A 23204-nucleotide genomic window follows, 5' to 3' on the forward strand; every position below is an offset into this window, starting at 1 on the left:
CCCAACTGGGAGCCTTCATCAGCAGAGAAAGGTCAGAGAAACAATACAGAGATGTCTTGCAGGGTTGATGGGAGGAGTGAGAATGGGGTTTTCCTCCCTGACCCTACAGTGGGGTAGAAGCACAGAGGAAGAAAAGAAACACAGGAGTGGGATGGAGGGTTTTCATTTAGCTGTCAGATGACAGATGCTGCATTTTTAGAATTTTCACACCGTGTAACAGAAAATAGGACCAGCCTTGGTGCCAGAATCCAGCCTGGATACAGGCAACATGGTTAACATCATTAGGTGCATTCCCAGTCAGGCTGATCTGCAGACACCACTGACTAAAGAGGAACTAGATTCACAGCTCCAGAAATATATTTAAATGCCTGAGCTTAAAATGTTCTTGTGGCCACACACCATAGGAGGGACTGGGTATGCCCAAATTCACAATGGATCAGACACTAAGGAACTGCAAGCAGGATTAGTATCCCTCTGCACAAAAAAAAAAGCAAGGTCCCTACTCTGCTGAAAATTACTTTGTGTTATGGTCCAAATATAATACAGATGTTTACGTCACAGTCAAGCCTTTGCTCCACCACCCACCAAGGAACAACAGCATGGGGTGGAAGGAGACAAGACAACATATAGGCAGTTTGCCTACAGTCAGCAGAAGGAAGCAAACTGCAGAACTGAAACCAAGTCCAGACATTCCATTTTGCAACTGCTTTCAGACCACGCCTATAGGACAGAAGTGAAAAATAAATTTGATGCATAAATTTTATGTAGAAAGATAGAAATAATCTTACTCAGAACAGAATTCTCTCCATGAGAAAGACTCTTCCTAATTTCTCTCCTCTAGCTAAAAAGAGTGATCAATTTTTTTTTTTTTTTTTTAGTGGGAAAGCCTGTGCATTTGCATTCTCCATTAAAGGCACATTTTCTACAAAGCAAAAGTTAGGATAGCAGCATTCATGACTGATGCTGATTTTTAATGAATACCTGACAGCAAGAAGCACAGAAGCACACACAAAGACAACTTTTTTCAGCAGTTTTTCCACGTCTGTAAGTTGGTCAAAGTGCAATCCCAATGGATTTATTATTATTCATCACAGCATTCTGTCCTCTATCAAGGTGAGCTGTCTAAGCATGAAAAAGTTCCCCAAAGACAAAACTGTTTGAGCTGCTTGCCAGAAATCTAATACATCACGTACTACAGAAGACACAAAACTATTTCTGCATTTTCCTTTTTTTTTTTTTCATTTTTTAATGAAATATATATGTCTCTAGTTTACACTTCTAACTTTCATGCACAAGTGTCGATACTTGCAAGCAGTTGCTGTATAGTTCTGCTATGCTCAAAAAGCCTAACTGCAGAACTCAATTTATATTCTGTACCATAGCCCCAGTGGGCTTCTGAACTGCTATATTAGACTTGTCAGAACAAAGATCTTATGTAATATTCCATTTCTAGTTTTTCTTTACAGCTTGAGACAAGAAATCTGACAGAAGAACAAGAATAGTATCTCTAAACACATGGCGTTACATACTTCTAGTGCTGTGTACAGCTAAATGTAACACGAAGCAAAGTAATAGCAGGATGATCTTTCAGCAGCCTCAGTATTAGCTAGCAAGCAATCTCAAGCATAAGTAGATGCTGGTTTTCACAAAAAGAGTGACAGTAAGTAAAACAAATACAATAATGAGTGTTAGAGGACAACTTCTAAGATACAGTTTATCATTTATTATAACATTAAATTGTGAGCCTACTCTGAATGTAGATAGAATCATAGAATCATAGAATGGCCTGGGTTGAAAAGAACCACAATGATCATCTAGTTTCAACCCCCCTGCTATGTGCAGGGTCACCAACCACCAGACCAGGCTGCACAGAGCCACATCCAGCCTGGCCTTGAATGCCTCCAGAGATGGGGCATCCACAGCCTCCTTGGGCAGCCTGTTCCAATGCATCACCACCCTGTGTGTGAAAAACTTCCTCCTAAATAATAGATAATGAGTTTACCTTAAATTGCTCAACTTTTTCAAGCTTCTCCAGGTCTGGAACCAGCCTTACTCCATCTTCAAGAGTTTTCAGGAACTCTACCTGAAATGCTACCATTTCAGTCAGATTCCCGAAGAGAACATCCAGCTAAAAAGAGGAAAAAAAGCAACATGCTGAAAATACCACTGTCAAGATCATTTCACAACTAAATCACGTCTTCTAGAACTTCAGCAATTTTCAGTCCAGTCATACAATCAGAGTGATGTCTAGGATAAAAAACACAAACTATACATTATTGTACCTTTACACTCTGCTCAATGAGCTATTTTAAAAGAAATGGAATTCAAAATTTCTATCAGAGCTCAATGAGATGAGCAAATTTAGGGGTGTGGAGGGGTGCATGTATGTAAGCTATCTAACAAAAAGATAAGCACCAGTTAACATACCTCATCTGGTGTGAGGAACGTTTCTTTTTGTAGAGGCTTCAGGTATCTCTCCATTAGACAGTTTAGGTCCTAAAAATTCAGAAAAAGATTCCCATGTTGGTTCCTTGAACTCCCTGAATATTTATTGAAGTGGCTAAGATCACAGTTTTCCCCGTGTATGGATTTTTCCTTGCCATACATAAGACAAGTCAGATTTCACTGGATCTATGACTGTGTAAGAGGAGACACTTACACAGGTTTACTAAGAAAATCAATACAAGATTTCACAGACCACCGTTCCTCTGCATTTCTGTCAAGTAAAGAAATTTCAAAATTACTGAATATCAATTTTGAATGTCTACTTACTTCAGAAGGTTGTTTAAATTACTATTCTAGTGACAGGTTGTACAATCCAATAAGAGATACATGCACAAAATAGGACTTGAAGTAGAGAAGTGGCTAACAAGGCTATCCAGAAGGAGAAACATTAGCGGACTGAAACAACATATCAAAATTCCCTACTTTGACGTAGGTGCGCTCTGTTTCGAGAAGTTCGCAGATGACCTTTCGCAGTTTATCTGCATCTGTGAGTTGCCTCATGGTGGCCAGTTGGGGTCCTGTGAATTCCTGAGGATGAGCACTTGAGTCAGAAGGGTTCATTTCATGAAGACTGCGACAGAAAGCAGCGACCTGCTCTGTATTCTTTAAAAACAAGAAAGAGGAAAGGCCAGTGGTAATAACTGAGGCAGGAGTTACAGGAACAAAGGAGTTGAGAAGCCTTTGCTGTTATGAAGTTGCAGTCACCAAAGCCCAGAAGTACACACATTATTTCATATATATATCTACCCACCCTTTCAGTGTCTAAGGGTAAGTGAAAAAGAATTGCACAATTCAAGTTAGCTAAAGTGTTGTCTGGTAACCTTCCCGGTTTCAAATAAACATGAAATTTAACAGGCTTGTCTAGCATTTAGGACTGAAACAAACAAACAAATGGGCCTGAGAAGTGAGAACTAAAAATGATAGTGCCATCAAAACACTCTAAGCCCTTTGCAAGTTCCCTAATCTAATTTGCAATAGTCCTGTAAATGGCTGTGTCAATACAGCCAAAGAGACAACATGGCGATAGAAACCTTCTGAGTTGGTTTACAAGGGAGGAGAGCCATCTGGGTAATCAAAGCCTCGGGCTTCAAAGCTTTCTGGAAAGTGAGTGAGTTTTTGTTCTGGGTCTGAAAACCCAACTTGCAGGGTATATTTCTTCCTTATGCATCAGGTTTTTCAGAGCTGCTACATCTCACTGGTTTCTTTAATGTTTAATTATGTCTCTATATAAAGAGAATTATCCTCCCTTCACCTCCTCTCCTTAGATCACCTGCTTGCATCTTTCATTTCACTGTGAAGTTTGGAGCAGGTACAGTCTCCGGTGTCAATGACGACAGTCCCAGGCTTCTAGGATTGCCAGCACAGCAGCACTCCCTATCTCCTTCCATCCCCGAGACCCAGTGAGAGCTCGGGAGGGAAAGGAGCTTCTTTACTTGATCACACCTCTCTACCCTTCTGTGTTTAATCCTGCCAAATTATCTTAAACCAGATTTGGAGAGACCTCCCAGCACTACCTCTATATCCCTCCAGTCCACACTGAAACAACTTACGCCAGATTATCCTGTTCAAACAGAAAACATGCAGGGAAAGGGGAGAGAAAAAGAAAGAAGAAAAAAAGCACATCACCACCTCATAGTTTGGAGACAGAGCCCTGCACAGTGGGAGACCACTCCCGCCAGCCAGTACCAACAGCAGCATCAGGAGCCTGAGCTACCCGAACCACCCCACATCTTTGTGATGATTCAGTGCCAAAAAAATCTCTGCATTTGTTAAGTTGCATCACTTGCTCACACATTACTGTTTTCCTACCTGTTCATTTGCTAGACTAGAAGGCCATGAAGCTCAAGAGGAATGTTAACCATTTTAGTGGCAAGAAAGGGATATCCTTCCATAGAATAATAGATTAGAATCATTAAGGCTGGAAAAGACCTCTAAGATCACCCAGTCCAACCATCAGCCCACCCCCACCATGCCCACTGCCCACGTCCCTCAGTGCCACATCCACACGGCTCCTGAACACCTCCAGGGACGGTGACTGCACCACCTCCCTGGGCAGCCTGTGCTGCTGCCTCATGCTCTTGCTGAAAAGAAATTGTTCCTAATATCCAATCATCAAACATTTGCTTTCTCTGAAAGTGTCTTATGGCTGTAAATGCTCACCTAAATGTCCCACTGCAAGGCATTTCAGTAAAGATGTTTGCTATGCAAAGGATAATTTTTGTCAGGAGAAAACTGTAAGCAATTAACTAATGGTAGCTGACCATCTATACAAAAATGCCTCTTGGACATGGGTACTTACAGGGAAAATATTCATCTTTAGTATGAGATTTAAGCTCAGATCAGGCAGAAAGGAAAAGCATGGTTAGAAAAAGAAGTAGTAGTGAGTCAAGTCAGTTCATTTCTAACTAATTTAGCTTCTAGTAACAGAACATATCAGTGAGTGTCAGACTTATTCATCAATGTAATTCCATATATTTCTCTCTATGCTTGCCATCCCATAAGTGCAAAGCAAACCCAAACCTTTATGTTAAGTTTGTAATACGTTTCAATACACATGATCTTGATCTCAACAGCTTCAAATCTAAAAAGTGCAGTAGATTAAAGCCTGGCTTCAGTGGCAGTGCGAAAAAACAACTGCCCAGTTACCTGCTCTGCTGGAAAGGGACAAAGGGCTGTCAGTTAACAGTGGTGAATGAAAGCCTGCAGAGACCCAAAATAGGCTGGGTTTTCCTCAGAAATTCTTGAAAAAATAATTTGAGGAAGTCACATCCATTTGGCATTTTATTTTAAGAGTCAAGTGTGCAACTAAAAATAGTCACAGTATATAGAATATTGTATAAATTCAAACTCCACAAAACCCCAAGTGTTTTCAGCAGTCTGTGTGTGACAGCCTGCAGACAGCTCACTGTGCTGTGCATTCACTTGCATTAAGCTGCAGGGAAAGATGGGTCACCCAGAAAAAGAGAGTGCAAATCCACTTAAGGCTATGAAACACCAGCAGAACACTAACAAGCAGCTGACAACTGGATAACTGTCATACAGGCACAGGTTCTGACCTGGAGGGAGCACTTACACCTATGGGCTAAAAATGAAGTCCAGAGACTTGCAGAAGCCTTGTCTCCACGTGTGCATGCTCTGTACAATGCTCGCTGACTTCACCCAGAGCCTGCTACAGCCAGCAGAAGTAGCTTGCCACTTCTGCCTTGCCACGTTCATGCCTTGCATCTTTTGCTCATTTCCCCATAAGTATCATTCATCTTGTACTCTCCAGGCAGACAGAAAGTCTCAAGCATGTTTTATCTTCAGAAACTTGCTCCCTTGCTTGTTCACTGAACAAACTGTTCTGTTCCAGAACACAATCATTTCTACCTCATGCTTAAAAAATCAACTGCTAGACAGAAAGCAGGTGCATGTTGGACCTAGAGATGTTCAGAACACAGCTGTCTGCATATAACTCTCAACTACTACAAACAAAAGCACCTCTGTCCCCATTTTCCTAGAGAAAATTGAAAGAACAGAGAAGGCCTGTAACAGAAACAGATCCCTTTGTCTACCTACACCAGCTCTGTTTGCCAGCTGCTACTGCACAGTGATTTCTCCAGAATTAGTGCAATTACTTTAGGCACTGTCCTGCCCACAGTCCCATCCAGCAACCTTGTCATGAGCTGGACTTCTTGCACAACAGGGCTGCAAGGCGAGGTTTGTTTTGCCAGTGCATTAACCCCTCCTCTGCAGGGGACTCAGCAGAGGAACTAAGCTCACATCCTTCTGATGCAGGAGAGGCAAGTCCTTAACTCACTGAGCTTGTTAACAGTGCCCACAGATAGGAGGTTTGGCTGCCTGCCCTACAGTTGTGGAAGTGGACTGCGATCTCCTCTTGTGCTCACCTTACAGAAAGACACGGGTGCAGAGGCATCAAACAGAATGCCCTGTCAAACTGCATGCAACACCTCCGCTCTGCACCACACAGCAAACTCGAAGCAATACTGATCTCCCAAACAAAACTCAGGCAGACTGCACTCTCTCATGCACTGGCAGAACCGTTAATGACACTGCACGATAACAAAACACTTCTGCCGGGTATATGCATAACAGCTCAGCCTCAAATCTATAACCTTACAATTAAAACAGCACGAAAATTTGTTTAGCTGCTAATTCCTTAGACTAGCAGTAGATTTGCTCACCAAATACAGCATACGGTACAGAGAGTCGCCGGATCCCACAGCGCTTTCGTTCTTGAGTTTACGGTTAACTCTCCGCAGAGCCGACATCGCCAGGAAGGCAGTGCTAGCAGCACTGTCACTCCGTGCTTCCAGCCTCGGCTGCGAGAAAAATCCAAGCTCTCCACATATTCAGCTGATCTGAAATGCTCTCCCACTCCAGAGAGATATCCTCACTTGAGACATGCAGAAGATGGCCACACTTTAACAAGAAGGGGCAGTGACCGTATTTATCCAGGCAGAGCCTTTCCTCATGTGTCGTTTGCCGTGGGCCTCATTCACTCACCACATCAGCTAGAATTAAGGGCTGGCCAGGAGTCACAGCTGAAGATGTAATGCTGCTTTTCACGGAAACATGTAGAGGATAATTTCAGCAGAAAGGCTGAAATGCAGCAAAGGGGAGGTGAAGGCAGCCCTGGAATATAAATGTCTCTTGCCTGTGGCGGAGCATGAGCCAATTGGCTACGAACTGCACTGCCTAAGAATATTAAACATCTGAAGGGACAGAGGCAGAGAATTAAAGGAACTTTAAAAAGCCAGTTATGCTGCTGGCAAACCTACCCCTCAAATCCCCACTTTAATCCTTTCACATCTATTGCAGCACACTGAAGGTTTTGAGACCTAATAATTCTGGTCTTCAACAATGTTGCACAGAGATGATGACCTATTTTCTTCAAAAAAATACCTCTAAGTAGTATGAACACACACACACACACACAGACATTACAGCACACTCCCCAAAGCACAAGTGCTGCAGGGTAATTAGCTCCAGTTTCAAGAAGCAGATGCCTTAAATTACAAACAAGGAGAAACGGATGTCCTGCAATATTATATCTGATTACCAGTTTGTTTGGTTTTGTTTTTCAAACATCCTCATCATTTTCGGAGGACTGTTACAGGAAAAAAATACACACAAAGACTCATCTTGTGATGTACCACAACACGTGTCCTAGCTTTTGGTGACCTGCAGCATTAAGTGCTTAACACATATACTCACTTTTCAGGGCATCTCCTTAAAACCTTCATTTATTCTACAAAATGTAAAAGGCCAAAGTAGGTCACCACAGAGGCAAGTAACTGCTTAAGACTTAATTACCCCGCTCTGAAAGGTTTCTGCTCTGAAAGTATTCTGCTGACTGGTAGAGAAGAATCACCTAGTTTCCACATAAAGCCTGAAACTTCAGTTCACACGGTGGATGAAAACAAGTCTAAAGAGGTGGCAGAGAGTGTGCTTTCCTCTCCCTGCTACTCCTCCCCTGCTATCTCCTCCCCAGCACGCTCCCACACAAAAATGAGAGGGAAAGTAAGCAGCATATCCTAGGGAAGAAGCAACCAGGAGTACAAGTCAGGTCACTGTTGGCTGCATCCCTTAAAGGGGATGCTCTCTGGTATTTACAAAGATTAAAACCCAGGAGGGCAGGTTGATAAAGAGAAGGCATTGTGAAATTGGATAGGGAGCAAGCTCAGAGAACAGTGGCTATCCCATATCACTGCACTGCCTCAAAATACTACAAACCAATTTCCAAGGTAAGTTATCAGAAACAGCTTTACAGTCGTTGGATTTTTGTTTATAATAGCTCATTTTTGAGGATAACAAAAGAAGTTCTTGGGTCTCTGTAGGATGCAGAGGAAACAAGATTTTCAGAAAAGGGAGGAATCCTTAAAGCTATGGGTACACTCTCCAAATCCACCGCCACCAACAGCTTGGAGGCTTTTGCAGATTATGAAACAAATACACCTGTACGGAGCAAACACACACCCACATGCACACATGCCAGGCTGGGGGAAGGGAAAGAGACAGTTGGACGGAAGAGGAGGAGGAGATGAGCCACATTCAGGTATCTCCTGTTACTCATCCATGTATCACCTACACGGCAAAGCAAACAGTAAGGCAGGAGGGACCCAAGCACAGCTTTTGGTAGGATTTCACACTGCTTACCTTCATAAAGAGCCTACCTAGCATGTGCTACAAGAACACATGAAGGACAGCAGCAGCACTGTGTTCCTCTCCTTTTCCCATGAATTATTAACTCCCATCTAGAAATGGCAAGCTGGGAAATTTCCTTCAAGGAGCCGGCAGCTCTCCTCCTCAGCAGCACTCTGCAGGCACCAGCAGACCACCGTGGAGCGCGGATGTTTGCAGGATTAAGCCTTGCCTCAGAATCGTGCTATCACAAGGCACAAAGCAACCCAAGCACTATTTTAAGATCTTCAGTTGCTAATGCTGCATCTGTGCTGAAGGATGGGGAACTTAGCATTTAGTCGGGAGGCTCCAGCGTAGCTCAACTGGATTTCCTCTAACGCCAAGGGGTGAATGGATAAGAGCGCTCCTGCCCTGCTTTTGCCAAGATGGGCAGTAAATAAAGAATCACAAAGTCTCTTTGTCACTCCACCATCTGAGGGAGCCTGGAAATTGTGGTGGCAAAGGTGATACAAGGAGCGTGCCCCTCCAGGTGGCAGGAATTCAGCGTTTCATTTCCCACATACAAAAATAACCTGCATAAAACAGCACTGAGGACACCAGCTTAATCTTCTGCTCCGTAATCCTATGAGCATGGGAACAGTCAGCAGTGTACAGACAGGAAAACACCTTTGCTGTTACCCTCACCGTACCAGCCAGGTGCTGATTTTCCATGGAGGAAAACACACCAAAGATTCCTCACAGCCCACACAGATCAGCTTTTCCAAGCACACAGAAAGGAAAAGGGTTAGGAAAACCCTCCCGTGGATTTAGCTTTTTTTGGTTGGGTATTAGTTTTTTATTTCCTCCCACCTACAGCACCAGAAAACATATTTCTGATTTTTGAAAGAAAACATGCACTGAAGTTAACACTTCATTTACAGAAGTATGGATTTCCTTCTCAGTGAAAGCTAAAGCTTGTTAGAGTCAGGAGTTACTCTGCCATTATATGAATATTAAGTATTAGAGCTGCTAGCACACATTTCTCAGTTTAACTAAATCTGCTGAGCCACAGAGCTAATCATGTAATCCCTACGTCTCGCTCCAGGCAATTACAGCTTTGAAGACCCAGAAAGCAAAATGGAGTCCCACAGCCTGGCCCAGCTCAGAAACAGAAAGCTATCAAAACACAAAACACAGCAAGAACACTTATTCCCTAAGTAGCTACGTGCTATGCTCCGCACTCTTCCACAGCTTCAGTGCTAAACAGAAGAGACTCTTCACAGAGCACGTGAAATTCCCACACACTTATAGTTAAAATTAGAGAAGTATCACTAAGCACTTCACTTGAGAAGGAATTCTTTGTACTTACAAGAAAAAGTTCTGCAGCGAAACCCGGAAGTAAAATGTTAAGAATAACCTCCTTCTCTGCCTGCAAGCTCTACATATATTTCATGCAGAGGAATGTTTTCTGTTATCTGACTTCCACTGCCTGGCTATCAAAGCCAGAACTATAGGCTGGAATGACATAAGAGACAGGAAACCAGAGGCCAGGGTCTTTTCCTTTTCCTACAGTAAGCCAGTAGCATAGAACAGGAACCAATTTAGGACTCCCTGTAATACACTGTAGCTAAAACAAGAGCTAAGAATAATCATCTGCATATAAGTACAGACTGAGCAAGATCTCATACTCATTAGATCAGGAGTTCTTTGGAAATTTAGCTATAAAACCTCACCATCACTTACTCATGAAATACCTAAAAACAATCAGTTTAAAATAATCTCACTTGTTTCTGCCTCAAAAACCACTAATCATCACAGATAATGCTGCGTGAAGCTCCCCAGCACCAGCCTAAAGCAAACTACCAACTGCTGTGAAACCCACCCCCTAATATACAGCAATTAGTAATCCATTTGCACAACCTCTTAGCTGTAATTGAAGAGTTATGCTTCAATTTAAGGTAGATTGGGCATAATTAGTTTGCATTTAAAAACTAGCACGTGCACTATGCTACTGATTTAAGGAAACATGTTTAATTTACAACCCTCCTGTGCCTTGAAATCAAGAAGGAATAAGAAATCATAATAGTCCACCTGATCTTCTGGTTCAGCTCTGGTGAAGAAGATGATAAACTAGCTCTTTTAAAAGCACATGAGAATACTGTCACAAGACAGTAATGATTCACCCCCAGAAAAAGGGTATGAGTCTTGTTCAAGAGATAGTGAAGTACTATACTGAAAGCAGTTATCTGTTACATTCAGTATCATTTGGAAAGACCTTAAAAGTAAGATTAACATTTTCCCAGGAAAGGCGTTCTCATCGTGTATAGCTGAGAAGCCAGCACATCAGCTGTGAGCATGCTGTGCTTTCACTCTTAGGCATGTGAAAATGAAAACTTCTCACCTTGCTCATCTTATCGGCCTCATCAGATGATTCCAAGTCTTGCACTTCTGCCTCCTCTGGTGCTGTCTCAACAGAGCTGTCCGGGTCGCCACAAAGTGAGTGCCCTAATGAAATTGAGATGTGTGTCAAAAGCCAACCATAATGTCCAAAAATTTAACAAGCTGTTTGCAACAGATACAGAGCTCCCACAGATGGCCAGGCCTCATCCTGCATGCAAGTATACGCCAAGTGACATTATGCCAGAGGCACTCGCTGACCTGAAGGGACTACCTTGGTTTACAACAGGGAGCACATTTAACAACAGGTAAAAAAAAACAAACAGGTTATGGCCAGACATGCTAATTAGTTGGAAACTAAAAAGGCTGATTCAGAGATAAAGCTAAAATGCCACACTCAAACTCCTGCAATTACTATTAAGTCCTTTGCTAGTAAGCAATTGTCTGCCTTTATACCTCACTGGTTTCAAATGGAAACTGCAGTATGAGAATGGGTGGACAGTGCCAAGAAGAAGGCCTTGGTCACCCCTTCCTTGAGGAAGCCGAACCTGGTGATTTGAAGTTAAGTGCAGTAATTTAACTGCTACTGAGTTTCAACACTGATTTTGTTGGAAAGAAAGTCTGTTTTGGAAGTTGTTAGAAACCTGTTGCTTCTGAAAATTCCACTTCATTTGTGTCAGTGCTTGGAAACAACTAAGCACAGTATGCATTCACACTCCTCTGGAGACTTTCTCTGCTCTGTGATACAACTGCTTTGCAACATTTTGTAAATAAACGATGAATTACCTGCAAGTGACAAAGGAATGAGTCAAACTAATCCCAGCCAAAGCATGTAAGTCCCATTTTTTTCAGGAATTCACTCTGTGACTTAAACAGCTGCAAGAAGCAGCTTTATTATACTATAACCAGCCTTCATGGGGAAAAAGACATCACAAATTAGAACAAGTACTGATGAAATGGTCTCTGCTAGGAAACTCCTAATGCCTCTGCTGAGCATACAGAGACTTCCCAGAAACTGAGTCCAGATGCTAATTCCTTTTAACCTTCCTTCCTCAAAGCCCATAGGGAAGAGTTTTTTCAGTGGTGCCACTCCTGGGGTTGGACTGGGAAGATTGTTTTCTGGGTACATCTCCCTGCCTGCATTCTGCCATGCAAATAAGACAGTGAACGTTCCACCAAGGATTATACTCTTTATTCCATTATGCTTATTCTTCAGATAATGCAGAAAAACCTAATCAAAATTCAATGGATGTAACAACACAGAAAATCCATTCTAAATCAAGACTAAACAGCCTACATTAGCACCTTTCTTGGGGAAAATGCTGTTGTTAGCATGTAGCATTTAAACATATAGGGGAAAAACTGACACTGTTCTATTATAGAACAGATTTTTGTGCAAGCTAGTGCTTTTTTGGTTTGCCAGCTCTATAAACACAGGCAGCCCTGAATCAACTGATCCAGCAGCCACCCTCTTTTATTCAATCCCATGTTGAAACACAGGTTTTTTACATGGATTAAAAGTAATTTAGCACATCAGATGTAGCATCATTTCTATGTTAGTCCCATGTTGACTCTCATGTTCCTTGCTATTTTCAATTAGACATTTCAATTTAGGTAAGTCACATAAATTTGTCTATAAGGAGTGTCTGGCTAGATAGCAACGCTGTAAGGAAAAAGGCCACAGTGATGATAACACATATCTGTCACACTGATACGCTGCCATTAAATATAGTGTGATTTGGCCTAAAAGGCCAAAATAGTGTGGATGGCCTTCTCATTCAGCTAACAATGCTGCTGCTGAAAAGATTAAAAAAATGAAACTGATTAACCATGTCTAGTATATTTGTTTATATTTGTACTGGTCTTGCAGCACAGAAACAATATCCAAGAAACGTGTTTCCTTACTGAATAAAAAAAAAAACCTGTAGCCCTTTTGCCACAGTGGAAAAACCACTGCTCTTCTTTCACAAAGTTCTTACATTTGCACATAATGCTAGCTGAAGAATGCATCCTAGATAAGGCTCTCTGCATCTAGACTGAGATCCAGGTCTGAGTTCTTCAGTACTCAACTTTCAGCTTCTATTCTTGCAAGGTTCCAACTACCATTAAAAAAAAAAAAAAAGTGCATATTTGTACAAGATTTCCACTTTAACGGGTCAGGAAATAACTTGGAAAATCTGTATATAAATTCAGAAAATATCTGTATACTGAGATGGATCTAAGTTGAACATCAACTAAAATGAAAAAAATATAAAATATTGTTCACAGCTGAGCTTTCCAAAGATATGCCTTATCTTTCAAAAAGATGTGCTTTAGGAGATGTTTGGCAAAGTAAAATCTACCTGGGGAAGTGCTCTGTCTGTAAGAAGCTACGTTTTCTGAGACTTGCTCACAATTTCAGGAATTTAGACTATCAACCTTTTGGTGTCTCTATTAATGTGTAAAAAAATCTTAAAACCTTTACATTATCCATTAAAAAATAAGAGTAGAATGTGCTACGTGTCATAATTGGGTTTTGCATGAGATATATCCTACAGCTGTTTCTTACCCCAACACCAAGGCAAATAATGTTTGCTTGGGGGTTTAGAGTTTGGCTTTCAAGCTATCAGTTTTTCTTTTCCTGTGTATTAGAACAACACTTAATCTGTTTCCTGCAATGTAAACACTTCTACTCCATAGAAAGCAGTCTTTCACTTATATCTTAATGAGCAGTCACACAGTGGATGTGCTTAGGATATTTCTAATGTCTTAAGCTGCCACAGCCAGTGTCAAGTTTAGTAGGAATCTGCTGGTTGTTAAACACGGGCAATCAGTTCAATACTGCTGCAGATTCCTGGAACAGCCCTCTAATTAATACCTTCCACTTACTGTCCTAATTCTGTTAGGTTCATTACATCATTCTATTTTTGCTTTGTAAACCTTTATTTAGTTCTGCAAAGAGCTCAGAGGACAATGTGATCACTTCCTCCTGTAACACCTGAATGCTGCCCAACAACAACTGTTTGTTAGGGACAAAAACATGTGGACTTCACTTGACATTAATGAATTAGAAAGGGAAATCTAAGAAGCAGCTGGAAAAGGGGTCAAATCCATGTGCCACAAGCACAGATGGAGGTCACAAGAGCACCCGGGTTGCCTTGGCAGTGTAATATCCGTGACATTATGACTCATGCCTGTTAAATAAATCTACTTATGACTTGAATTAACAAAATAAAAGGAAGTCTTATATCACTAGAGCAGAGGTGTTGGGACTTAAATGCTTGAAGAATCACATAAGGCTTAAGTAGGACGACAGCCTATGGCTGTTGTTTCCCATTTGCGGGGCTGCTGTCATCTGAGATTTTAATGAGAATTCTTCAATATCTGTTACTGCTATTAAAACCTATTTCTTGGAGCCAGACAATTAATGATTTTTTTTAATGCAATGGAAATAAATATTCCTAGCCAAGCCTTGACAGCAGTGGTGCAAAGCTCAGAAGTGTCATCCTTCTGACTTTCTGAGTCATAGAAAGCAGCACAGAAATAAAAAAAAAAAAAAACAAAAAAACTCCATGTTCATAATTTTCATATCTTGATGTTCTATTTCTGCTGGCAATACTGAATTTAGTCCTGCTGCTGCCCCTCCCCTGACACAGCTCCATGCCGTTCCCTCGGGCCCTGTTGCTGTCACACAGAGCAGAGCTCAGCGCTGCCCCTCCGCTCCCTATGAGGAGCTGCAGCTGCCGTCAGGCCTCCCTTCAGCTCCTCTGCTCTGGGCTGGAGACTCCAAAGGGCCTCAGCTGTTCCCTGCAGTGGACACAAGTAATTGCACATCCTATCCCTAAAGCACTGAAGGCAACTGGGAAACAGCAGACACTGGGTGGTCACCCAGGAAGGTAGATCTGGCTCTAGCTCAGGCCTGAACCAGGTCCCTAGTTCAGACTGCACTAAAAAGGGAACTCATTGCAGTGTTCAGGTTGGGATAAAACTGAGATGCTGGCATGCACAAAGCACAAGGTACTGCTTTGAGCAAAGGGGAACTTGGAAGTCAAAAAGGAAGTCACTTAGTGAGAAAGGGTATGGCTTCATAAGCAATTCTTCCAGCTTTGCCCTGCCGTATTTGTTCTTCCCCTCACACCCAAGTTATGCAGACACAGCTGCCAGACAATGAGATGAATGGAAATAACCAATTTTTCATTTAGGAGGGATGCTCCAAAAGTACTGCCTCCTATTCTATCATGTTGGCCCACAACATCAAAGGCGGATGATGGTGGTCATATGGCAGTAGAGGTTGAACCTTTCAGCCAAAAGCCCATTACATGTTGTTGCTGTGTGACAGATGGCAGCAGAAGGGCAGTCTGACACAATGGCGTCTGGCATGGAAGTACATATGAAGCAGAAGCGTGGAACTGAATTCCTCCATGTGGAAAAAATGGCACCCATGACACAAACAGCTCGTGTTTGACTTTTGCCTTGAAAGGAATATGACTAACATACACAGTTCAACAGCAACTTCCTTAAAAAAAAAACAGAGGATTCTCCAGAAGAGAATCTGTAATTACGTGGAAGAACTCTAAAACAAACTCTAAAACAAACTGTTAAGGATCTGTCCCTCAGATCTGGGTTTTAACTGAGGTAAAATGTCACTCACAGACCCACAATTCAACAGGTAAATATGGGTATTTTCTTATTTAATATAATCATGTTTAGCTTTGAAGTACTGAAACATAAGAGAAGGAAACATTTTCTACATTGGGATGGTCTGTCCAGGGAAGTTACATAGAGTTGATAACCTCCTCAAAGATCTGTAAAACTGCATTGCAGTTATCTCAGTCATACTGACCAAAGAACTCACAGGAGCAACTAGAGAAACCTGCCTTTTCTGGAGAGCTGCAGAGCAAGCTCCACAAATCTCACTTCCCTTTGCCAGAACTCTGTTGCTTCCCATTCCATTTCAACTAGACTGCTCAAGCATCAAAAAATCTATGCTGAATGTTATTCAGTTCAATCACTCTTCTTAGGGAAAATTCAGATTCAACGAAACCTTCCCTGCTTCAGTTGCTTTTTACCCTCCCCTGTTCAGCTGCCTGCTGAAACACTTGCACCACGCTTTAGTTGCCTGTTTCGAAAAAACAGGAACATTCACAGAAATGAAACATATGCTCAGAGACCCTGGAAACCAGAGACGTTGCAATTATAAAAAACACCCAGTTTATGGTTCAAAGAGCCAGCAGAGGGAGTGACAACACAGCAAGAATATTAAAATTACAAATCTGCCAGTGATGAAGGAGGTTTGCTTACTGCAGCTAACATGGGAAGACCTCAAAATCCAAAAACTAACATGCTAACAGCCACAACACTTATTTTAACAGCAGTTCAGGTAGACTTCTGAAGAGCCAGGAAGGAACAAGTCCTCTAAACACAGTTCTGCCTGGGACAACTTCCATAGGCTTTCTTTTACTTCTAAGGTTTGAAAAAGCTGATCTTTTGACAGCTGTTTTGCACGTCTCTGCTTGATTATATGCAAGTACTTCACTCACTGCTGAAGTAAATGCCTCTGGAATTGTTAAATTCTGAATGCTAACAGTGGTTGTTGAACATTTTACAAAAAATACAGAAGATACAAAATCAGTTGCTTTCTCAAGAAAATAACCCATAAGAAATTAAGGTTACTGTTCGTCTCAGCTTGTTCTGAAATCAAATTTACTTAGCCTAAGGGGAACTGTGGCAATACAAGGATGCAATGAAAAACAATAGTAATTCTGACAGAATAATGCAAGTTTGCTTCATTTTTATGCCATTTTCTTCTGAGAATTAACTTTAGCCTCAAGTTCTCCTGCCTACTAAATGACACAATAATAGACTACTTAAAAATGCCTATCTAGAAGATTGATATACTCATTCAAAACAGGGACATATTTATCTTTTTTTTTCAATCAGTTACATCCTGCACAATGATTTAGTTCTCAGTCACCCCTGCAGAGTTCTCTCTCACACTAGAGGTCTCCAATGCTATAGAATCATAAAATCATACAACAGCTTGGATTGGAAGAGGTCTCCCTCCTGCGTTTTAAGTTCCCTTTAAGTACTGAAAGGTCACAATGAGGTCTCCCCGGAGCCTTCTCTTCTCCACACTGAATAAGCTCAGCACCCTCCTTTTTTCACAGGAGAGGTGCTCCAGCCCTCTGATCATCTTTGTGTCCTCGTCTACAAACATAATAATACAGGAGTACACAAAGCCTAAAGCTCAGAGAGTCCACTCCACATTAAAAAAACATAGTTAATGGTGGGGAGAACACAAATATAGATAATACATCTCACTCCCTTCCCAAATTTGAAAGCCCCTCTAATAACGAAATATCTCCTTTATGCTTCACTGATTTGGAGGAGATGTGACCCTGCATTTCCAGCTTCCAAACACTCAATGTCTGGATTGAGTAGAGACAAACCACTTCTCATGAGAATGGGAGCGAGCTCTCACCAATCACATTAGGCAATAAGGAAAACGTGTTGTGGGGCTCCAGGCAGAATCAGAGCTACTGCTCCTTCACTGGACCTATGCAGGTTACATTAGGAAAAAAGATTGACAGCCAGGAAAAATATTAATAGATGAATGGAAGAAAACCTGTGGCTCTGCAAGCCTGACACAATGTGAATTCCTAGGGGAAAGTATACATCATATTCAAGATGATATTTTTACAGCAATTAGAGGTGTAAAATCCAAGGTTGTTCAAAAAATAGCCCGTTAAGACAACACAATGAAGTAACAGCTGCCAAAGAGTAGATTTGCAGGCTCTAGCCCCAACCTCTATACATACAAGGCAGTTGTAGGTAATAAAGCATCCATAAGGCACATTGCATTTAACAAACACACTGGCAGGCACTTCATCAAGGTCAAGGTTGAAACACATGCAAGCTTTGCTCCTGGAAGGCACTGGCAAAGTTTCCTTAAAAAAAGAATAAAATTGTAACACCGTATTTTCTATTGAAAACATACAATATGTCATGCCTCAAACAAAAGCTCTGCCCTTTGCTGATTTCATAGGATATGAAGAATTGCAGCAGAGAAGACAACAATGACAGGACATCAGCAAGATCAGCCAACTAGACTGTGAGTTTCTATGAAATGGATGGGGTCTACAGGTGATTTATACCTGCTAGCATGCTGGCCCAGTAATGCTTCACTCCCCTGCTGAAATGGAGATTATACTAGTTCAGGACTGAAGGAAAAATCTGCATGCTATAAATAAGCCTTAGAATAATGGAGCTGATTTGCCTAGCCAGCCAAACTGCCAGCAATCAACAAGGATACAAACAAACAGGCCAGTGGGTATTTCATACTTGAACACTCTCTGCAAGAAGCAGCAGAGCAAAGACCTAAAATTTAAGGTGCAGCTACAATCCCCCAAATCAAAGCATCTATCTCTTTTTTAAAATTTCAAATGAATCCAGTTTTAGGTTAAAAAATAAGAAAAAAAACCCTAAAAAAGCACTGAGCCAGAAGAATAAAGGCTTCAGTGAAACACAGTGTTCTATTAAAACCTAAGTAGGGAGAAATTGATGGAGAAGATCAAAACACCTGCCTCAAATCACAAAGCTGGATGCAGATCATTGCTTTCATTCCCACCCCAGGGTAAGTCATTCCAAATTAAAGCATTGGTGTTGTTTAGCTTTAAACACTGTCTTAATGTCGTTCTTCAGAGGCATATTTCATATGGCAATTAGAGCACTTTCAGAAGCTGCCTTAAACACCTGCACATCTGCTGACGAACTATTTTGCTGTATCTTTTGGTTCAACAAGCATTCCTCCCGCTCTGAGGATGGATGAAGGCAACTGCCACCTTAACATATGCTGCATTTTGAAGGTAAGCAAATGTCAGGAGAGCTCTAGCTTCTTTGGTCCCTGTCATGTGAAAGAAAAACCAAAGGAACTGGCTGCAGCACACTAAAAGTAATCATAAAATCATAGAACATCCCAAGTTGGAAGGGATCCATAAGGATCATTGAGTCCAACTCCAGGCTCCACAAAGCAAAACCCGAAAATTAGACCATATGTCTGAGAGCACTGTCCATATGCTTCTTGAACACCAACAGCTCAGTGCAATGACCACTGCCCTAAGAAACTTGTTCCAGTGCCCGACAGCTGTACCAAGAGACACCTGAATGGAGAAGAAAGCCCTGAAGCTATGCCTCAGCCTTGCAGAGATACTGAAGACAAAAGCATTTGGTGTACCAAGGAGATTAAACACTCACTGCAGGACATGAGAAAGAAGAAGACCTTCTACACTACCAAGATAAAGACAAAAAAACCTGACTTGGGAAAAATTTAGAAAAGAGCACAGGGAATATTCAAACTGAGTGCAGCACAAAGGAAGTGGTATCTACAAAGCAGCAGAGGCAGGTTGTCTGGTTTTGCTGAAATGTGTTCATCGGCCATGTCCTATGTCTTCATTCCATATGGTGCCCACAGCTTTATTACTGGGCAATATGAAAATGCCAGTTGGCAAATCACACACTGTCTGTTTCTCAGCAAGAAAAAGGACCCCTCTGAGACCTAAATATTCAAAGAAATTATGCAGAGCACTGAGAGTGGCAGGGAAGCTGCTTAACGAGATCGGCTACTGACACCCTGTGTTAATAAGTATTACTCCTCTGGCTTAGAAATCACCATGTTGCATAAATATGAAAGACCCAGCTTCCAGTTCTTTGCACCCAGGGCAGAACTCCAAGGGGTAAGTGCAGTCAGCATGGGTTTCAGTGGAAAACCACAGGCAAAGGCAGAAGGATGGGCCACAAAGATGCGGTGTTATGTAGGAAATGGGGACATCTGGTGGCCAGCCACTAACATTTACAGCATGAGCTTAGTTGATTTTTGAACACAGAACCCTAATCTGAAAACATTCGATGAAAGGAAGACAGTCCTTCTGAAATTGTTTAATTTTCACTGCCTTGGGGGATTTATCCCACATCTTACACGAGGCTGATTTTATCCCTGTTTTTAGAGGTATTTGCAAAAAGCTGATGTTAAGCCTTCTTCTTGTTTGTGCTATTCTACTTGCTATGCGTATCACCCTCTAAAAAAGTCACACTTGAGGTCTATTTTTCACCATCCTCACTATGTGTTCCTGTTATCAGAACAAGAACATTTTTGCTAGATCACTTTCAGTAAGTAGTTTCAGCAGGACACAGAAGCACCCAGAAATGATGAGCGGCAGGCTCTACCCACCTCATAGTTTGCAGGCAGAAATAAGCCAGTTTGGTCCTAGGTCCAAGCAAACAAGTTCTCACTGTGGCTTGTTAGTTCCTGCTCAGCATCACACTAATGCACTCACACAGCTTCTGGGTCAGCTCAGGTGTGCACCCAGACCCACCAAAGAAATGCCTGTAGTGGATGACTACAGCTTTCAGAGAGACACATGCTGGGAGAAGGCTGAAGGCTGACCTGAGTCCCAATAAAATGCAGGAACAGCCCCCTCCTGCTCCAAATGCCCAAAACGAAACCATTTCACAGATGTCAGAACAATTATTTTGACATTTATGAAAACTGTACTCTGGGGCAAATACTAAATACTTTGACATATTCAGAAACCATTTACTTTCGACTAGAAGCCAAAATTTGCCTCAGCTCTGAATGGACTGGGTTATCCAAAAACTACTTGGAAGACCAAAAGGCCATTTCACACATTTTTCCTGATTTTTAAATTTTTCAAAACAAAAAAAAACCCAGAAACTTAAAGCACACAGGTATATATGATATCCTCTTATCTTTTGAAATAGGGAGGACATTTAGAAACACGCAAGTACGAGGAGACACAGTGGAAGAGCTTTCCTGCAATTCTCAGCACTGCTGTCTCAGACACACGGTGGCTATTAACTGCCCAAGGTGTAGTCCTACTCTCCCACAGCCACTTCTCTATTTGTCCTCATCTGGTTTAGGAAGCCAAGCTACTAGCAAACAGTTTACATCCTCTAGGAGTTAACTGTCTGCCATTCAGTTCTCTGAGCATCACAGTGATGTGCAGATGTGTCCCTTCCCATCCCAGAGTGCTGTGGGACCAGATAGGTACATTTGGCTCTAATGCCAAGTTCTACCTCAAGGGGTTTTGAACTGTCTCTGCTAGTTATTCATGTGTTTCATCACATACATGGCTGATCCCAGAGAGGATTAATGCTTATTCCTTCTTCCTTCCCTGCTATGCATATACCTGAGGGCAAATCTAGAGGTAAAGATCCCTCCTGTGCAGCCCAGAAGTAAGTGAGCAGTCAGGTAGGTGTGTGACATGCTGGATGCACAGGTAGATGATGGGACACGCATGCAGGGATTTCTTATTTCACAGTCTAACTGTGTACACAGTCATCCTTCATTGCTAATGCAGATTATACCTTACAGCTTCCAGATCTCATTTATTATCTACCCAGTGCACTCGGACTGTAATTCTTCTCACTTTCAGCACAGAAGTTACAGACAGCAATCAATGGGACTGAAACAGCATACTGGAAACACCAATCCTCCTCCTGGTAACTCCTACATTGAATCCAATACCTTGATTGCTTCCAGAAAACACCAGTGTGCTGTCACTCAAGTCAGACGGGTTTTCCAAGCGACGTGGTGGTGGCTGCATTAATTTTTGCCCTTCCTCTATCTCAGGATAGGTACGCACAGTAAGACACAGTGAAGGCTGAATGAGGACATCTTTCAGCAAAGCTGAGTCCAGATCTTCAGCAGCTTTCTTGTTAATCTCCACAATTTCATCACCAGCTTTCAGGCCTGAAACATGAAAAGGAACAGGTAAGACTTGCACAGTGACACTACTCACAGACATCAAGAAGCTCAGCTCAGTATTTATAAAGTGCCAGACAGTGCTATGTCTAGACATTAAATAAATGTGTATGACTGCAAATTATATTGAAATTGGATGGACTTTACAAGATCTGTTATTAGGCTGGTATTCCAGGATCCATAAGCATGTAATGCCCATGAAGTTCTTCACAAGGTACCAAAAGAAACATATCCTATCTTTCTTTACATTACTCTGCAAGGGGACAGCTGCTGTGCATCAAGCTATTGTACTAAACATATTTCTCATACATAGGTGCATGCTTAAGGACAGAAGCAGACCTTGAGGCTCTGCACACAGGGAAGGACTGGCCCAGGTGAAGCGATGTGAGTTAGGTCTGTCCCTCCGTTCAGGGGAGCAGGGGTTCTCAACGAGCAGCCCAGCTAATCTCCCAGAACTGCTACACCAGCTGTGCTGCTGGACAGAGTTGATTTTTGCTTTTAATTTTCTATACAAAGTGGTCACCTACTGATTCACCTAAGAGGAAAGATAACATTTTGCACTCAACCTGTGTGGGACTTCAGACAGCATCCTCTCTGTCCCTATCTGAATAACATCTCAACATACAGATCTTCTACAAAGGCAAATTTTAGCATTTGGTAAGTTAGCCATGTTCTCTTCAATCTAATTTCAGGAGCTATTTATAGCCCCAGTACCCAAGGGAAAAGGGGATCTGCAGAGGAAGCAGTTGACTCCCACTGGCCTCAGGGTGATGGAGAAATGTGACAGACAACTTGCAGTCCTCTGAGGTCCAGCAGGAGACCTGACCTTCCCCTTGGCCTGCCTGAAAATGACAACAGTGGGCTGGGCCAGGGTTTAAACCCAAACAAACTCCAGTGTCAGTCAGCCTTTAGGTCAGTTTTCAGGACTGCACTCATCATTGAGGGTGATGGTAGCAGTCTTCTGCAGGCATTTGCCCCGGAGAAGATCGAAAAGTGTACCCTGCAATGGCCACAAAAGGGACTGTTGTGGCATCCTGGTCACCATTCTTGTACTTAAAGGGTGGAAAGCTGGAATTTACTGGGTCAAAAGAGCTGCTCCTTGCAGGTGACCTACGCTATCTGACCTGCCCTTGCAGGTTCCATGTCCACCCTTAAGCCACAATGAGAGGTCCAACTCAACGAACCTGAGCTGCAAGTTGCAACCATCCTCCTGGAAAGATTACTTATCTTCATTTAAGAAAGAAATGTGGTGGAAGGGAGGAGGTTAAAGGGTTTCAGCCTTCTGTAGAAAAATTGAGATCCCTCTTAAATGCATGTAATTGTGCCCAGAAACTATAGCACAGAGCAGAGTTTCAGAAAGAATAAGATGAAATAGATAAAATAGCTTCAAAGTAAATGGACTGTAAAATTATATTTGAAA

General features: G+C 42.0%; 1 protein-coding gene across 13 annotated transcripts in view; it reads right to left on the reverse strand.

Moving 5' to 3' along the window:
• TIAM1 (TIAM Rac1 associated GEF 1) overlaps positions 1-23204 on the reverse strand; it is a 176015-nt gene that overhangs the window by 13046 nt on the left and 139765 nt on the right. For 11 of the 13 annotated variants that reach the window (XR_016459046.1, XM_090121756.1, XM_090121764.1 and 8 more), the window contains 5 exons: positions 21548-21772; positions 11030-11133; positions 2929-3108; positions 2428-2496; positions 2003-2128 (listed from right to left, as the gene is read on the reverse strand). Coding sequence is in view for 12 of the 13 variants with exons in the window: in XM_090121756.1 (XP_089977882.1) it covers positions 2003-2128; positions 2428-2496; positions 2929-3108; positions 11030-11133; positions 21548-21772 (704 nt within the window). In the remaining variant the exon portion in view is untranslated. Of the gene's footprint in view, positions 1-2002; positions 2129-2427; positions 2497-2928; positions 3109-6689; positions 8657-11029; positions 11134-21547; positions 21773-23204 lie in introns of those variants that run through there. The other 2 variants (XM_090121777.1, XM_031612587.2) reach the window with 2 other exon arrangements.

This window comes from Phasianus colchicus, chromosome 1, assembly GCF_987193195.1.
Source record: "Phasianus colchicus chromosome 1, bPhaCol1.hap1.1, whole genome shotgun sequence".
Classification (NCBI taxonomy): domain Eukaryota; kingdom Metazoa; phylum Chordata; class Aves; order Galliformes; family Phasianidae; genus Phasianus; species Phasianus colchicus.